Genomic DNA, 14,103 nt, shown 5'->3' on the forward strand with positions numbered 1-14,103 from the left:
CTGTCCCTCTTGTCCCACCGCTGGTGACTCCTGAGTTGTCGCTGCCACCTCCGCTGCCGCTCAGAGGCGGTTGTGCAGCCGCCCCGGGAGCGCCTTGCGCTGCGGCCGGGACGCCGGGGCTGAAGGCCGGAGCTGGGGCAGGCAGGAGCACCAGGGATCCCATAATGGCTCCTTTCATCCTGCGGCGGTGGCCGGCGGCCAGGGCTGAGTCAGGCCGGGCCGGCTCAGCCGCGTGAGCCCCTCGCCTGGAGCCTTGCGGGGTCCCCTGTGCCCCCTGCTGCCTGGCCAGCCATGGAGGAGGAAGAGGAGGCCATAGGGTACCTGGATAAAGTGCTGGAGGATGAAGATGACTCTGACCCAGGAACACCCACCAGCCCGGGTCTCCATTCTCGGCCGGCGAGAAGGTGGGCGGCAGGGACACCCCGCTTCTGCGGTGGGTGGGGGGGACAAGGGGCATCTTGCTGGTGCTGGTGATGCCCAGGTCTCGGGGCAGCTCCTGGGTCGGTGCGGCAGATGCTGGTGGGGGCAGAGGTGGGGGGACAGCAGGAGCATCACTGCAGCCCCGTTGCTCCCCTGGGACTGCCTGTACCCCGGGGGCCCAGGGCAGGGTATGCACCATGCATCACGTGCAAAGGGCTCAGCGGGTGCTTGCGCAGAGCGGGGCGAGCACCCGGCCTTCCTGCCATGGGGGTGCAGGGGCCACGCGTGCTGCTGCGGGGGGGCTGTGTGGTTCAGCAGAGCCGGCGCCGGATGCTCAGGAAGGGGCTGGTCCACACTCTGCCGCTGCCCCACCGCATGGCCACCCCTAAACAGCCCCAAACCCTGGTGCTGGGGAGCGGGGGACCCCTGTGCTGGCAGGCACAGCCTGGCACCTTTCTCTCGCCCGCCCTGCCAGGGGTGCCTGGGTGCCCCCGGGGGGCTGGCACAGGGCTGGAGGAGGGATCTGGCCCCCCTCTCCCTGGGGTCTCCTGCACAGGGTGGCCGCCAGGCTCTGCTTCGGGGTTGCTCCTCTGGGTTGCGGGGGTCCAGCTGGCATCATCCCCGTGGGGTGCTGCGGGCCCCAGGCGCAGATGGGCCCCATATCTCCCCAGCTCCCGCGCAGGGCCCAGGCTGGGGGAAGCAGGAAGAGCCCGTGACTAATCGGTGGCAAAGAGCCCGCGAGCTCCCATCGCACAAAACTGGCCCCCCCGCACACCCCCCTGCTGCGCCGGTCACTGTGGCCTGGCCTTAATGGTGCAGGCTAGCAGGGAGCCGTGGGGTGGGCACCCTGGTTGGCGCAGCAGCCCCCAGGGCTGGCTGGCGAACACCAGAGTGGGACAGGGAGATGCTGATCCGTGGCCATGCCCACCCCGCAACTGTACACCCCTGGGTGTTCGCAGCTGCCAGGCCCCCCGGCACAACGGCCAGGGCTGGCAGGGGCAGGCAGTGCGGGCAGAGGTGAGGCAGGACCAACATCCCCCCCAAACCGTCCCGAATGGCTCATTGCCCGGAGCAACCGATGTCCCGTGGCTCTGCTTGGCACCTGTCTGGGTGGCAAAGTCTGGTTCCCCAGTGGGATTTTTAAGGGGGGAGGCCAAGGCATGCCGGGCGTTCAAGGCGGTCCAGGGGCTGGGGCGCCTGTGCCTGGGCACTGGCAGAGCCTCATTGAGGGTCCCAGAGCCCCCAGCCCAGCCATGCATCTCCCATCTCCCTGCCATGAGGGTCATGCCACCAGAACATCAATGCTGCAGCAGACCTGGGCACAGGCTGAGCCGCCAGGAGCTGGAGTGGCAGCGGGGTTCCGCACAGCCCGGGACCTGCCCCGGTGCCACCGGGCAGTGACTGCTGGGGTGGCACTTTCCTGGGAAAGCCTTAGCTGGGGAAAAGGGTGGTGCTGGATCACGTGGCAGCACCATCCACCGCCGGGCATGATTTCACCGAGTGCCTCTGGACTCTGCCCTGGGAGAGTCCTGCCGTGCCGCGCGCCACCCTGGAGTGCTGCCAGCAGCGCCGGGCTCCTGGCCAGCTGGGAACAGGGAGGGGAGCGAAGCCAGCGCAGCCCATGGCTTCCCAGCTGGCTCCAGCCTAGCTGTGCCGCCCAGCGGGCACGTGCCTGGCCCTTGCCACGGAGCTTCCCCGATGCTGGTGAGGACACGTGCCCACGCAAGGATGCCGGGCTGGTAGGATGAGGGGTCTCCTCCCGTGCCGCTTGCTGATTCAGCCAGGCTCCTTGCTGTGTTGCACAGGGCGAGCGAGATGCTGGCAAAGGCCTGGAGATGCGGAAGCTGGTGCTCTCTGGTTTCCTGGCCAGCGAGGAGATCTACATCAATCAGCTGGAGGCCCTCTTGTTGGTGAGCACAGCCCCCAGACTGGACACTCCCTCCAGGGATGTCCCCCAGCAAGGGTGGGTGGGTGGGTGGGTGGGTGGATGGATGGGGTCATTTCTTCCTGGACAGCCTCCCCCAGGCAGACCTGGCCTGGGTGCTACCTGGGCAGGAGCAAAACTGCAGGAGCCATGCCAGAGACAGCCTTGTTCTGGCCCGGCTGCCCCCATCTCGCCTCCCGCCACTGCCAGTGTGCCTGGCAGGGAGGTATTTATAGCCCTGCTTCCTCTTGCGGACTCGCTGGCCCTCATGGCAGAGACGCTGTTGCACAACGCGGGGGTCCCCGACGCCACAGGGAAGTCTGCGGGGATGCACGGGCCAGGAATGGCCCCTTGGTCCAGCTGCCGGCTGTAACCCTTCTCGGGTAGCCCTTGGTGCCGGCTCAGATTCCCCTCACCCCCAGCGTTCCCCTACCAGCCCTCATCTCAAACGCTCTCCCTTCTCCTTCGGCAGCCTATGAAGCCACTGAAGGCCACGGCCACTACGTCGCAGCCTGTCCTCACCCTCCAGCAGATCGAGACGATTTTCTACAAGATCCAGGACATCTATGAGATCCACAAGGAGTTCTACGACAGCCTATGCCCGAAGGTGCAGCAGTGGGACAGCAACGTCACCATGGGCCACCTCTTCCAGAAGCTGGTATGCGCCTTCCCTGGGGCTTGCTCCCCTTGGAAGAGGAGGAGGGCTGGGAAGATGGAGCATCATGCTGCGGGGCCTGGCCCCTTGGCGTGGCTCAGCTCACGCCCTGCCACATGCTCACTGGTGGCCGTGGGACTTGTTGCATCCCTCAGTGCAGCAGCTGCTGCTGCCTGCCCGAGCTCTCCCGTCCCGGGATGGGAGTTAGTGCAGCCTCCGTGCCCCTCACCACAGTGGGGATGCCCACAGCTGGCAGGTCCTGGGTGCAACCATGGCGGGGTTTTGGCTGGAGGTGCGTGGTGTGGCTTTACCATGGGGCTGGCAGGAGCCCAGGCGTGTGGGTGACCCTCTGGGGAGAGGCAGGAGGTCTCTGCCTCTTCGCTGCCTGTGGGCGCTGTGGCGGTGGCTCCCCAGGGTCACGCTCCACGTCCTGCCGCTGCTTCGGACTTGCGATGGGAGCAGGGGCTGTGCCCATGGGTGCCATGGCCATGCTGGGGACAGGGAGGAGGAGAGGGCAGGTCGAAGGGTGCCAGGAAGTGGCTGTAGCTTCAGCTTCTGCTGTCCAGGCACTCGTTACCTGTCCACTGGATTTTGGAGGTTTGTGGGGGCACAGGGCTGGGCAGGAGCCCCACCATCCTGCCCCGGGCGAGGGCTCTCCCTGCGGAGCCAAGCATGTGGCCCCCAGCTGGCTATTGTCCGGCAGAGTGTCCCACCGGGAGGGGACGGCTCTGGGCAGTGTCCCCTCGGTGGCTGCCTGGCCCCTTGCGCTGCGGGGGGCTTCAGCATCCCGCCGGGTGCCCAGCTAACCCCCGCTCCCCGCAGGCCAGCCAGCTGGGGGTCTACAAGGCCTTTGTGGATAACTACAAAATCGCGCTGGAGACAGCGGAGAAGTGCAGCCAGAGCAACTACCAGTTCCAGAAGATCTCGGAGGTAAGCTGGGCCGGGACTGTGCCAGGGGGGACAGGGCTACTGCGGCCGGGCTGTCCCAGCACAGGGCAGAGAACGCCGTCTCCGTGACCGAGCCGACCGTGTCTGCCCCATGGAGATGCTCTCCCTGCCTGGGGGCTCTCGGGGACTGTCCCAGGGGCAGGGCCATCGGTGGCTGTGCTGGAGGGTTGTGGTCTCTGAGTATTGTGGGGCTTTGCCCCCCGCCTCGTGCAAGCTCAGGTCGGGCTCAGCCCTCGCTGCCATCATTTCTGGGATGCTGGGGCAGCCTGCACCTGCTCACCCCATCCAGTGAGGGTGGGTGCTGGGTGCTGGGCACCTGTGGCTCATCTCCTGCTGGCTGTATCTTCATGCCTGGCTCCCTTATAGAAACGGGGACCTCCGTGGCTGCAGCCTGGCTCCCCACTCCCTCCAGCCTCTCCGCAGCAGGGCTGTTCAGCTCGGTGGGACCAGCAGCCTCCCTGGGCTGCTGTGGGACTGGGTGTCCTGCTCCAGGATGCCCCATGGGTCCAGCACATCCCGACTGCTGGGCACAGCCAGAGCTGCTCCCAGCCAGGCAGCATCCCCCACCGTCCACACCTCCACCCCAGCACCCATGTGTGGCCTCCAGCGTGGCCATGCTGGGGCTGGGGGGAGATATGAGGGTGCAGGAAGGGGTGGGGGAGGACCCCATGACCTTGAGCAATGACCTTCCCCCCACCCCAGCCCCCCCGCGGGCTGCTCTGATGGGCCTTTCCCTTCCTAGGAGCTGAAGGTGAAGGGCCCCAAGGACTCGAAGGAGAGCCACACGTCCGTCACCATGGAGGGTACAGCAGGCGTGGGCGTGGGGAGGGGGACGCAGCCTTTTGTCTGCACGCGGGACCGGCGCGGATGAATTACTGAGCGGCTCCTGCGAGCGGAGCCCTTTGTGTTCCCGTGTGCGGAGCTGGCGAGGAGCGGGGGACGCAGCTCTTTAGGATGCTGGGGGCGTGCAGCAGCCCCCCACCCCCTGCCCACCCCCTCCTCCCCGCCCGCCGGCTGCGCCGAGAGCTGTGCTGAGGGGCCGATGCCGTGCCGCAGCCGGGCTGAGCTGCCACGGGGCGGCAGAGATGGCTGCGTGGAGACGGGGCTGCCATGGAAATCCTCGTCGTCGTCCGGCTCTGCTGTAACTGCACCTACGGTGAGGCGAGGGGGGCAGCTCCGAATTCGGGTGCCGGTGGGGAGCGATGCTGCGGGGATGCTGGCCCGGGGCTGGCTGTCCTTGCCGGGGGGTGGAGGATGCGTCGTGCTCTGCAGCCTGAAGTTGGGAGCGTCTTTGTTCCAGGCTCTATTGAATCATCTTGGCTCCAGCACATGCGGCCACGCGCTCGCCTTCCCCACTGGACAGGGGCTCGTGCCGGCGGCGGGACAGCGAGGGGCTGGGGCGGGTGGGGAGACCCCCTCTGCCTGGGCTGTGCCGCGGGGATGGCGATAGGAAGGGGTCCCCGTTTGCTTGCTGGAGGCTGTGAGCATCGTGGGGCTGGAATGCCCGTCTTTCCGTGGCTGGGGAGGAGAGGCACCAGGCATCCCTGCCTGCTGATGCCTGGCCCCGTCCTGCTTGTGTGTGGGTTCCAGGCTGGCAGAACTGTGCCGGCGAGGAGCCCGGCGCTCCACCCTTGTGCCAGGAAAGCCCCTCCCGGGGCTCCCCGGTGCTTTGCATGTGCCTATAGTGATGGCAGCATCAGGGTCCGTCGTCCCCGTGGGTCTAGGGTGGGGGAAAGGGGGGGACACGCTGCCTGCCCCCTCCATCCCAGAGCAGGGCTCTCACTGGCTGCCGCAGGGAGTGGGGCTCTGGTTTTACCCTCTGGCATGCAGTCGTGGAGGATGCAGCCTCCAGTTCAGGGTCCAGCCCTGCATCTTCGCCTCCTGAGCAGAGACCTCCTGTTCACCAGGACAGGGGTCCCTCTCTCAGGAGCGGGTGCCATGAGGCAGCACCCTCTGGGGATGGGAGCCCCCCACAGCTCATAGCACAGGTTGGGGGCAGGCAGCACCTTTCCCTCCTCTCCCCCGGCCCGAAACCTTGCCCCGCTTGGCCCTGGCAGTTTGAGGAAGTGCTCCAAAGCGAAGGGAAAACCCAGAGGCATCGGCCTGGCTGTAAGCAGCTTGGGGAGACATGCGAGCGGCCGGGCGCAGGGAGCAGCACTGTGAATGTGCTCTGTGCCTTCGCCTGCCCAAAGAGCCAGGGAGGAGGAGGAGTGTCCAGCTGCTTGGGGGTGAAAGGTGCCTCTGAAGAGCCCCCAGGGCTGGTTTCGTGCTGGGAGGGTGCGCGGCAGGAGAAGGGGGGTGTCTGGGCCCCTGTGTGGGGCAGCTCTGCTCCCCTGCCCCGGACGGAGCCTGACGTGCAGTCATGGGGGGCTGCGGGGAGGGAACACGGAGCAGTGGTGTTGGGACGATGCCTTGGCCCCTGCGTTCTTTGTAGGTGGGGGTTTCGCTGCCACTGGAGCAGCCTGAGTTCCCCTTGCACCCAGGACGGGTGTCCTATGGGGTAGCAGAGCCCGGTGAGGGCAGGGCAGGGATGGGACCTGCCGCTGAGCCAAAAGAGAAACTGAAAAAGCTGCTGGGGGTGACGAGCGGCTCTTCCACTCCACAGCCGCCGCACAGCAAGCTGGCGGTGCCGGTGCCCGCACCGCGCCTGGGGAGGGGGACGTGCTGTCACAGTTGTGGTGGGGATGTCCCACAGTCAGGACAGAGCGGTGTTCACGACGGCCCCTTTGGCTTTGCCACCCATGACCTGTGGCAGCAGAGGGGAGGAGGACATGGTGGCCGGGTTGGTGTCCCCATCATGCCCTGTCCCGGGGCAGGGACAGACCTTGCTGATGCGGGGCCATGGCTGGAGCAGAGCACCATGTGGGAAGCGCCACTGGGCAAGCGCCATGCAGCAGTTGTCTGGGCTTCTCACCCCAGCGGGGACCCTGCAGGCACCCACGCTGCTGGTGAAACCCCTCGGGTGTAGCCCCGAAATCAAGGTGCACGTTGGGCAGCTGCCAGTACTGGGCTCTGCCCTTGCTCCACACACCAGCCCGGCCGTGGTTTCTCCTGCCCTTGCAGGGGACGGGGTTGCAGCATTGAGCCTTGGCTCACCACTGCTCTTGGCAGTGATGTGATGGTCCAGCTGTCGCTGGCTCCGTGCAGAACGGACCCCAGACGCTTGCCCAGGGCTCCGTGCAGACCCGCGGGGGTCTCTGGGCATCTGGTCTCCCCTCCTTACCCCCGCGGGATGCGGTGCTGGCTCTCGCGGGTGGGAGAGGGGCCAGGGCCCCGGCGGCGGGTGGCTGCTGACTCCTCCTCTCTCCCCGCAGCGCTGCTGTACAAACCCATCGACCGGGTGACGCGGAGCACCCTCGTCCTGCATGTGAGTGTGACGCCAGTCCCGGGGCGGAAGGCAGTGGGGGGCTCTGCCCCTGTTGCTCCTGGGGACCTGCAGCTGTGGGGAACACTGCTGGGGGGTCTCCAGGGTGGGTGCTGCAAGGCAGGGCAGTGCCCTCGGGCCGCTCACCTGCGCCTGTCCCCTTCCAGGACCTCCTCAAGCACACCCCAGCCGACCACCCCGACTACCCGCTGCTCCAGGATGCCCTCCGCATCTCGCAGAACTTCCTCTCCAGCATCAATGAGGACATCGATCCCCGGAGGACAGCGGTCACCACCCCGAAGGGGGAGGTGAGCCAGCAGGGTGGGCAGTGCCTGGGCACAGGGTGAGGACTGAGCCCTCTGCCAGCCCCTGGCTGGTGTCTCCACCCTGAGGAGCTCCATGGTGCTTAGCCAGGAGATGGAGGGTTTCCTCTAGACGCAGTCCTGGGTGCAAGGTTAGGGCTCTACCTGGTTCTTGCTGCTTGCTGGCACCCTACTGAGCGTATGGGACTCCAAATAGCACCCAGAGGACATGGACTTTCCCATGCTCCTGGTGGCTGAGCCATGGAGAGGGACAGGAGCATCTGTCCCCCGTGCTTTGTTGGCCTTTGCTCCCTGCCCGCTCTCACGCCAGCCCTGCTGCCCTGCAGACCCGGCAGCTTGTCAAGGATGGCTTCTTGGTGGAGCTGTCGGAGGGCTCGCGGAAGCTGCGGCACGTCTTCCTCTTCACCGACGTGCTGCTCTGCGCCAAGCTGAAGAAGACGGCGGTGGGGTAAGGAGGGCACTGGGCGCGGGGAGGAATGTGTCACCACCCCCCTGTCCTCCATTGGGCTGGGGGACATGCTGGGGAGGGGGTCAGGCATCACTCAGGACCTGCGCCCCGGCCGCAGGAAGCACCAGCAGTACGACTGCAAGTGGTACGTGCCCCTGGCCGACCTGGTGTTCCCCTCGCCGGAGGAGTCGGAGCACTGCCCGCAGGTCCACGTCATCCCCGACCACGAGCTGGAGGACATGAAGGTGAAGATCTCGGCCATCAAGAGCGAGGTGCAGAAGGAGGTAAGAGGAGGGTGCAGGTGGTCGGGGAGGGTGTGGGACCTGCTGCCGGGGTGGGTGCCTTCCTCTGGGTCAGGGATGGGACATGGAGGGCTGGGGGCACCTGCAAAAGCTCCTGTCCGCTCCCCGCCTGCAGAAAGCCAACAAGGGGCAGAGCCGGGCCATCGAGCGCCTCAAGAAGAAGATGTTTGAGAACGAATTCTGGCTGCTCCTCAACTCACCTGCCATCCCCTTCCGCATCCACAACCGCAACGGGAAGGTGAGGAGGGTGGGCTGGGGGCCGGGCTCAGCCCTGCCTGTGCACAGCCTTCTGCATCGCCCTCTCTCTTACAGAGCTACCTCTTCCTGCTGTCGTCCGACTACGAGAGGTCCGAGTGGAGGGAGGCCATTCAGAAACTGCAGAAAAAGGGTAAGTTTGGGGCCGCTGAGGCCCTCCTGGGGCTCCTGGCCCCCTCCAAGGGCCACAAGGAGGTCCCACAGGATTGCAGCCTGCTGCTCTCCGGTCCCCATGGCCAGCACTGGCTGCATCCCTCTGAAGCTCCTCTCCTGTCCTCTCCCAGACCTCCAGGCCTTTGTCCTGAGCTCGGTGGAGCTGCAGGTGCTCACGGGATCCTGCTTCAAGCTACGCACCGTCCACAACATCCCGGTCACCAGCAATAAGGACGGTGAGTGTCTGCTGGGCTGGCGGGTCCCTCTTTGCCTCCGGATGATGCCGGGGAGGAGCTGTGGGGTCTCTCGGCTGGAGCAGGGTCCCTGCTCGGGGACCCTGGCTGTGCAGGGGGACAGCTACCCACCAGGTGGCACTGCCGGAGCAGAGTCCGGCTCCCAGGCAGAGCAATCCTGGCTGCAACATGGGGCTGCTTTTGGGGTCTCTCCAGCACCCGCATGGGCTGGGCAGAACCAGGGTGTCCCGGGGTGAGACCCAGCCAGCCCTACTGGGAACCTCCCCCAGGGCTGTCCAGCAGCAGGAGAGCTCGGGATGTCCAGCAGGGATGATCGGCAGCGGGGCATACGTGTCCTGTTCCAGACCTTAGGGACGGCCCTCCGGGGTGTTGGGGACATTGGGGTGTCACCGCAGGCACCTAGCGCTCGCTATGGCAAAGGCTGCCTTGGGGCCGGCCGGCCCGCACGCTGGCCCCCGGGCGCGGGAGGTGGCAGCTGAGCCCTGACACAGCCTCTGCTCTCCCCGCCGCAGACGACGAGTCCCCCGGGCTCTACGGGTTCCTGCACGTCATCGTCCACTCTGCCAAGGGCTTCAAGCAGTCTGCCAGTAAGTGCGGGTGCCCACCCTTGCTCGGAGGGGACGGTGTGATCGGAAGAGCTGGGGTCCAGTGTGTGGCCCCGCTCTGCCCGCAGTGGTCCCCCGGGAGCCGGTGGGGATGTTCCTTGGGCACTGAGTGGTGTTTGCTCCCCCAGACCTTTACTGCACGCTGGAGGTGGACTCCTTCGGCTACTTCGTCAGCAAAGCCAAGACCAGGGTTTTCCGGGACACCACCGAGCCACAGTGGAATGAGGTGAGAGGAGGGTGGGACGCAGGGAGGGGACTGTGATCCCCCCTTTTCCCTTCCAGCCCCAGTTTTGAAGCTGCTCTGGCGTGCTGGGGCTCAGCCACCCTCTCTCTGCACCCCAGGAGTTTGAGATCGAGCTGGAGGGCTCCCAGTCCCTGCGCATCCTCTGCTACGAGAAGTGCTATGACAAGACCAAGCTCAACAAAGACAACAACGAAATCGTGGACAAGATCATGGGCAAGGGGCAGATTCAGGTATGCGCTGGGGCTTTTGGGCGCCTTCTCACCCAACGGTGGACCTCTGGAGGCCAGGCGCCTGGGCTGGGAGGATTGCCCTGGAGTGATGCCTGGGATGGGAGACGCCTGGCAGCATGGGCAGGCAGCTCTACTTTTGGGAGTGGGGTACAGGGATTGTGGCTCAGGGTTGAAGGCAGCAAGGTGGGTGGACATCAGGCATGTGGGTGATGGTCCCAGGGCGTGGTGGCTGCAGGAGAAGGTGGGACAAAGTGAGAGGGGGTCCTGCGGAGGTGGCAAAGCCAGCGGCCACCCCCCAGATGTGCGTCCAGGCCCAGCTGGGCTAGAAGCGTTTCCGTTCTGCTGCCCTCCGTGCTGCGGGGAGGGGGTTGGCACCCACCCCAGGGAGGGCTCTGAACGTGCAGCCCCCCATCCCTCCCCACCAGCCATGGCTGTCCCCCTCTGCCACCATCTGCCTCCCCTGCGCCTCCATCAGCCGCTGTTATGGCAACGGGAGTTGCCAGGGCAACGGCTGAGCCGCCTCTGATTGGCGGTTGCCAGGCAGGGAGGACGGAGGCCTGGACTGCCCTGAGATGCTCCCAGGTGAGCCGGACCGGGAAGATGGAGGTGGGGGGCAGGCAGCCCCCAGACCCCGCATCCCCCTAGCACCCACCTTAGCCAGGCTGCAGGGAGGTCTGGGGCAGTGGGGGATGGTTCGGGATGGGGGTGCCCCTGTGTTTTCCTGGTGGGGACCCCCAGTCCGGCTGCCTTCCCTGCTGTGCTGGGGACAGCATCACGCCTGGGACACAGCCCTCAACCCAAGGCTACTTCAAAGGGCCTGGCGCGGCTGCCTGCTCCGTGGGAAAGTGGCTGAGGGCAGGTCCCAGGGGAGCGGGGAGCAGCACAGAAATGCTGCCGGGAAGGGGACACTGCAGGGGGACAGCACCGCACCGGGCGCAGGACGGGAGACGGGGGGCTCGGCTTCGCCAGCGGCTTGTTCATACCCAAAATCACCTGTCTGTCGCCCTCTCCCCGGGGAAATGCCGGTGCGGGGGTGGCATTGGGCCAGGCGGGAGGGCTGGGGCAGGGAAGGGGCTCGATGGCCCGCGGGGATCAGTCCAGCTGCGCTCTCGGAAATAGCCTGGGTCAACAAACATGAGTCACGCTGGGAGACGTCGGGGTCGGGACAGGGACAGCACAGCTCATCCCCGCTGTGCGAAAGTCGTGGGGGAAGAAAGGGAGAGAGAGCAGGCCCTGGGGCTGCTTATCCCAAGGAGGACCTGGCTGGACGGAGCAGTGTCAGGGTTGGGGCTGTCCTGCCGTCACCCAGAGCCACAACTCAGCCCCTGCCCCGGGAGCAGGGTGGGTTGTGGGGCAGGGACGGGGCAGCATGGCTACGGGCAGGACGGGCAGCGCTGCTCATGGGGCTGTGGGTTGTTGCCAAGCCCCAGTGCTACCCCCTTGCCCTCTGCCCTGAGCTGTACAGGCAGAGATGCTGCCCCAGATGGTCCTTACCCCAGCCGGTCACTGGGCTCATCATGAGCTGCTGCTGGTTCCAGTTAGCAGCAGGAGTGGGAGACATGGAGCACTGGCATCAGCAGCTCGGCAAACGTCCGTGGTGTGGGGGGGCTGCCAGGACAGCCGAACCCCCCTTGCAGCCGGCGCCATGCCCGCTGCCCAGCTCTAATCTGACAGCCCAGGCACGTGGGTCAGCCATGAAAGCAGCTTAGCAGCATCACGGGCTGGTGGGAGCGGGTCAGCGTGTGAGGGGGATGCTGCAGCCCCTCTGCGGGGAGCAGCGGGGGCCTCCCGAGGCTGTGGAGCTGCCATGCGCGGGAGGCACGTTCTGCCGGCACAGGGGACGTGGCTGGGTCCATGGAGGGGCTGGGGTTGGCACTAGCCTCCTCTCGAGCATCCTGGCAATGAGCCTCAAGGGGTTTGCAGTGTGGTGAGCGTCGGACCCCTACCCTGAGCCCCGTCCCCGTGGCTGGCGGAGGGTGGGCACCCTGTGCCGTGTGGGCCTGGCCGCGCCGCTGGCTGCTTGGTGGGAAGGTGCGTCTGGGCATAGGGACTGCTCCGCTGTGGCTCCCGGTTGGCATTAACCCTGTTTTGTTGTTGTTAACCCCGTTTTGTTGTTGTTAACTCCATTTTGCGTGTGGTTTCCAAGACTGGGACGTGCTGTGGTTGGGGTAGAGGTGCATGGGGGGCTCGTGTCCCCATGGGGGGATCGTGTCCCCGGTGCTGCAGGGCTCAGCCCTGCTCCGAGCTGTCCCAGTCACTTCCAGCAGCTGGGCTGTGTTGGGTGGGTGCTGGCAGGGGTGCCTGGTGCTGTGCTGGGGTGGCAGACGGATGCTAGGGGTGGGCAGAGCAGGCTGCGAGCGCTTGTGCCCACATTGCAGAGGGCAGAGGCTGGATCTGGCCCCCATGCCCTGGGGCAGGCGAGGAGACAGGCAGCAGGTACATGAAGGGGGTCTCAGGGTAATGGGGCAGGATGGAGCAGCCCCTTCCTCAGCCCCTGTTTGATGCACAGGAGGGGATGCAGCTGTTGAAGTAGAGCCTGTGTTGTCATGGGCACGGTGCCTGCCGAACCCGTACCCGCAGGGAATAGCTGCCTGTCCGTCTGTCCCCCTCACTGGGCTGACGGAGGCTCTGGAGGGGCTGATTTGTGGTGTCGGGGCTCCCCAGACCTGCAGGGATCCACAGGGTGACCCATGTGGACTCAGGGGGCTGCTGACAGCTGGACCGGGGAGCAGTGCAAGTCCCCCCAAGGCTGCACCTCGCCATGTCCCTGCCTATCAGGAGAAGCGGCAGGCAGGCAGGGACCCTTCTAGGGCTGGCGCGCAGGGCAGAGCCCTGCCTGCACCCCATCTCCCTGCCCTGCAGCCCTGCCCCACCACATCACCCCCTGGCAGTGGGGCTGACAAGGACCAGGGCAGGCTGAGGGAGCGTGGGGGGGTCCCTGCCTGTCCCTAGGCCTGACAGGACACCCCAAAAGTCCCATCCCCGTGCCCCTTGCTGAGACTGGGAGAGCCAGCCTGGCTCCTCCGTGGAGCCGGGGATGCTGCGGCCAACAGCGGCGATGCCTCCCGGGGCCGCGGCTGCCACTGGCGCTGAGCAGAGGATAACGGATAACAGTGGATAACGGCGGCGGGGAGGCCGGGCAGCCCCTCCAGCCTTCCCGAGCGGCAGCGGGCAGCAGGGAGAGAGTTAAACGCGTGGGGGCCGCCGGGGGGGGGCTGCCTTTGAGTCACTTCCTCGCAGAGGGAGGGAGGCTTTTGGGGCTGCCGAGAGCTGCCTCTCCACAGCCTGGCTCACACCCTGAAGATGAGCCCTGCCCGCTCGCCTCCCCGCCGCCCCAGCCAGGCTCCCCTCGCCGGCCCCCACCGCCCCGGCCGCCGCTGACCTCCCGCCCGGAGCAGAAGGGATGCGGGTGCTGTCCTAACCCAGCCCCGGCCACCCCACTCGCCACGGGCCATCCCGGTTACCCTCGTCTCGCCTCCCTGGAGCTGAAGCAGTTGTTGGGATGACGGAGGTGCTGGTGCAGCCGGACGGCAGCCCTGGCCCCATGGGCGAGCAGCCGGAGCGCGGCGTGGAGGAGCCCGAGGGGAAGCGTCCCCCCAACACGGGTGCCCGCCTCTGGGGCAGGGTGCGCAGCAAGCTGCTCCGGCAGAAGGTGCCTCTCGGGGTGTGGGGGGGGGGTGGGGGTGGACACGGCTGTGGGGGATGGTGGTGGGCACCAAACGGGTTCTGGGACGGCATCACCGTGTCACCGGGCTCTGCCGTGCGTGGTGACTGTGGCTTTTTGGCTGGTGGCTTTGTGGGGCCGGGGAGGGGGGGGGCTCAGATATGGGGGGTTGTATTGCTTGTGGGGAGAGGGGCTGTGGGGTCTGTGCACGGAGCAGGGAGGCTATTTGGGTGCTTTGGGAGCTCTTAGGAGCAGTTAGCAGCCTGTGGGGTGCTCGTTTCCCTCTTTTCCTCTCCCTCTGCATGCTGGGGTGC

The 14,103-nt window shown here is 66.6% G+C and overlaps 1 protein-coding gene across 4 annotated transcripts in view; it reads left to right on the top strand.

Moving 5' to 3' along the window:
- The window catches only part of ABR (ABR activator of RhoGEF and GTPase), a 32,351-nt gene that overhangs the window by 7,858 nt on the left and 10,390 nt on the right, over nucleotides 1-14,103 (top strand). Inside the window, exons 1-16 of one of the 4 annotated variants that reach the window (XM_050908703.1) lie at nucleotides 87-379; nucleotides 1,759-1,766; nucleotides 2,205-2,330; nucleotides 2,817-3,002; nucleotides 3,822-3,929; nucleotides 4,690-4,750; nucleotides 7,262-7,314; nucleotides 7,479-7,619; nucleotides 7,961-8,082; nucleotides 8,201-8,366; nucleotides 8,500-8,622; nucleotides 8,697-8,772; nucleotides 8,924-9,028; nucleotides 9,559-9,633; nucleotides 9,780-9,877; nucleotides 9,994-10,125. In XM_050908703.1, coding sequence (XP_050764660.1) covers nucleotides 292-379; nucleotides 1,759-1,766; nucleotides 2,205-2,330; nucleotides 2,817-3,002; nucleotides 3,822-3,929; nucleotides 4,690-4,750; nucleotides 7,262-7,314; nucleotides 7,479-7,619; nucleotides 7,961-8,082; nucleotides 8,201-8,366; nucleotides 8,500-8,622; nucleotides 8,697-8,772; nucleotides 8,924-9,028; nucleotides 9,559-9,633; nucleotides 9,780-9,877; nucleotides 9,994-10,125 — 1,668 coding nt within the window. In that variant the 5' untranslated portion in view covers nucleotides 87-291. Of the gene's footprint in view, nucleotides 1-86; nucleotides 380-1,758; nucleotides 1,767-2,204; nucleotides 2,331-2,816; nucleotides 3,003-3,821; nucleotides 3,930-4,689; nucleotides 4,751-4,937; nucleotides 5,104-7,261; nucleotides 7,315-7,478; nucleotides 7,620-7,960; nucleotides 8,083-8,200; nucleotides 8,367-8,499; nucleotides 8,623-8,696; nucleotides 8,773-8,923; nucleotides 9,029-9,558; nucleotides 9,634-9,779; nucleotides 9,878-9,993; nucleotides 10,126-13,627; nucleotides 13,778-14,103 lie in introns of those variants that run through there. The other 3 variants (XM_050908702.1, XM_050908704.1, XM_050908705.1) reach the window with 3 other exon arrangements.

Source organism: Gymnogyps californianus, chromosome 20, assembly GCF_018139145.2.
Source record: "Gymnogyps californianus isolate 813 chromosome 20, ASM1813914v2, whole genome shotgun sequence".
NCBI classification, from domain to species: Eukaryota; Metazoa; Chordata; class Aves; order Accipitriformes; family Cathartidae; genus Gymnogyps; species Gymnogyps californianus.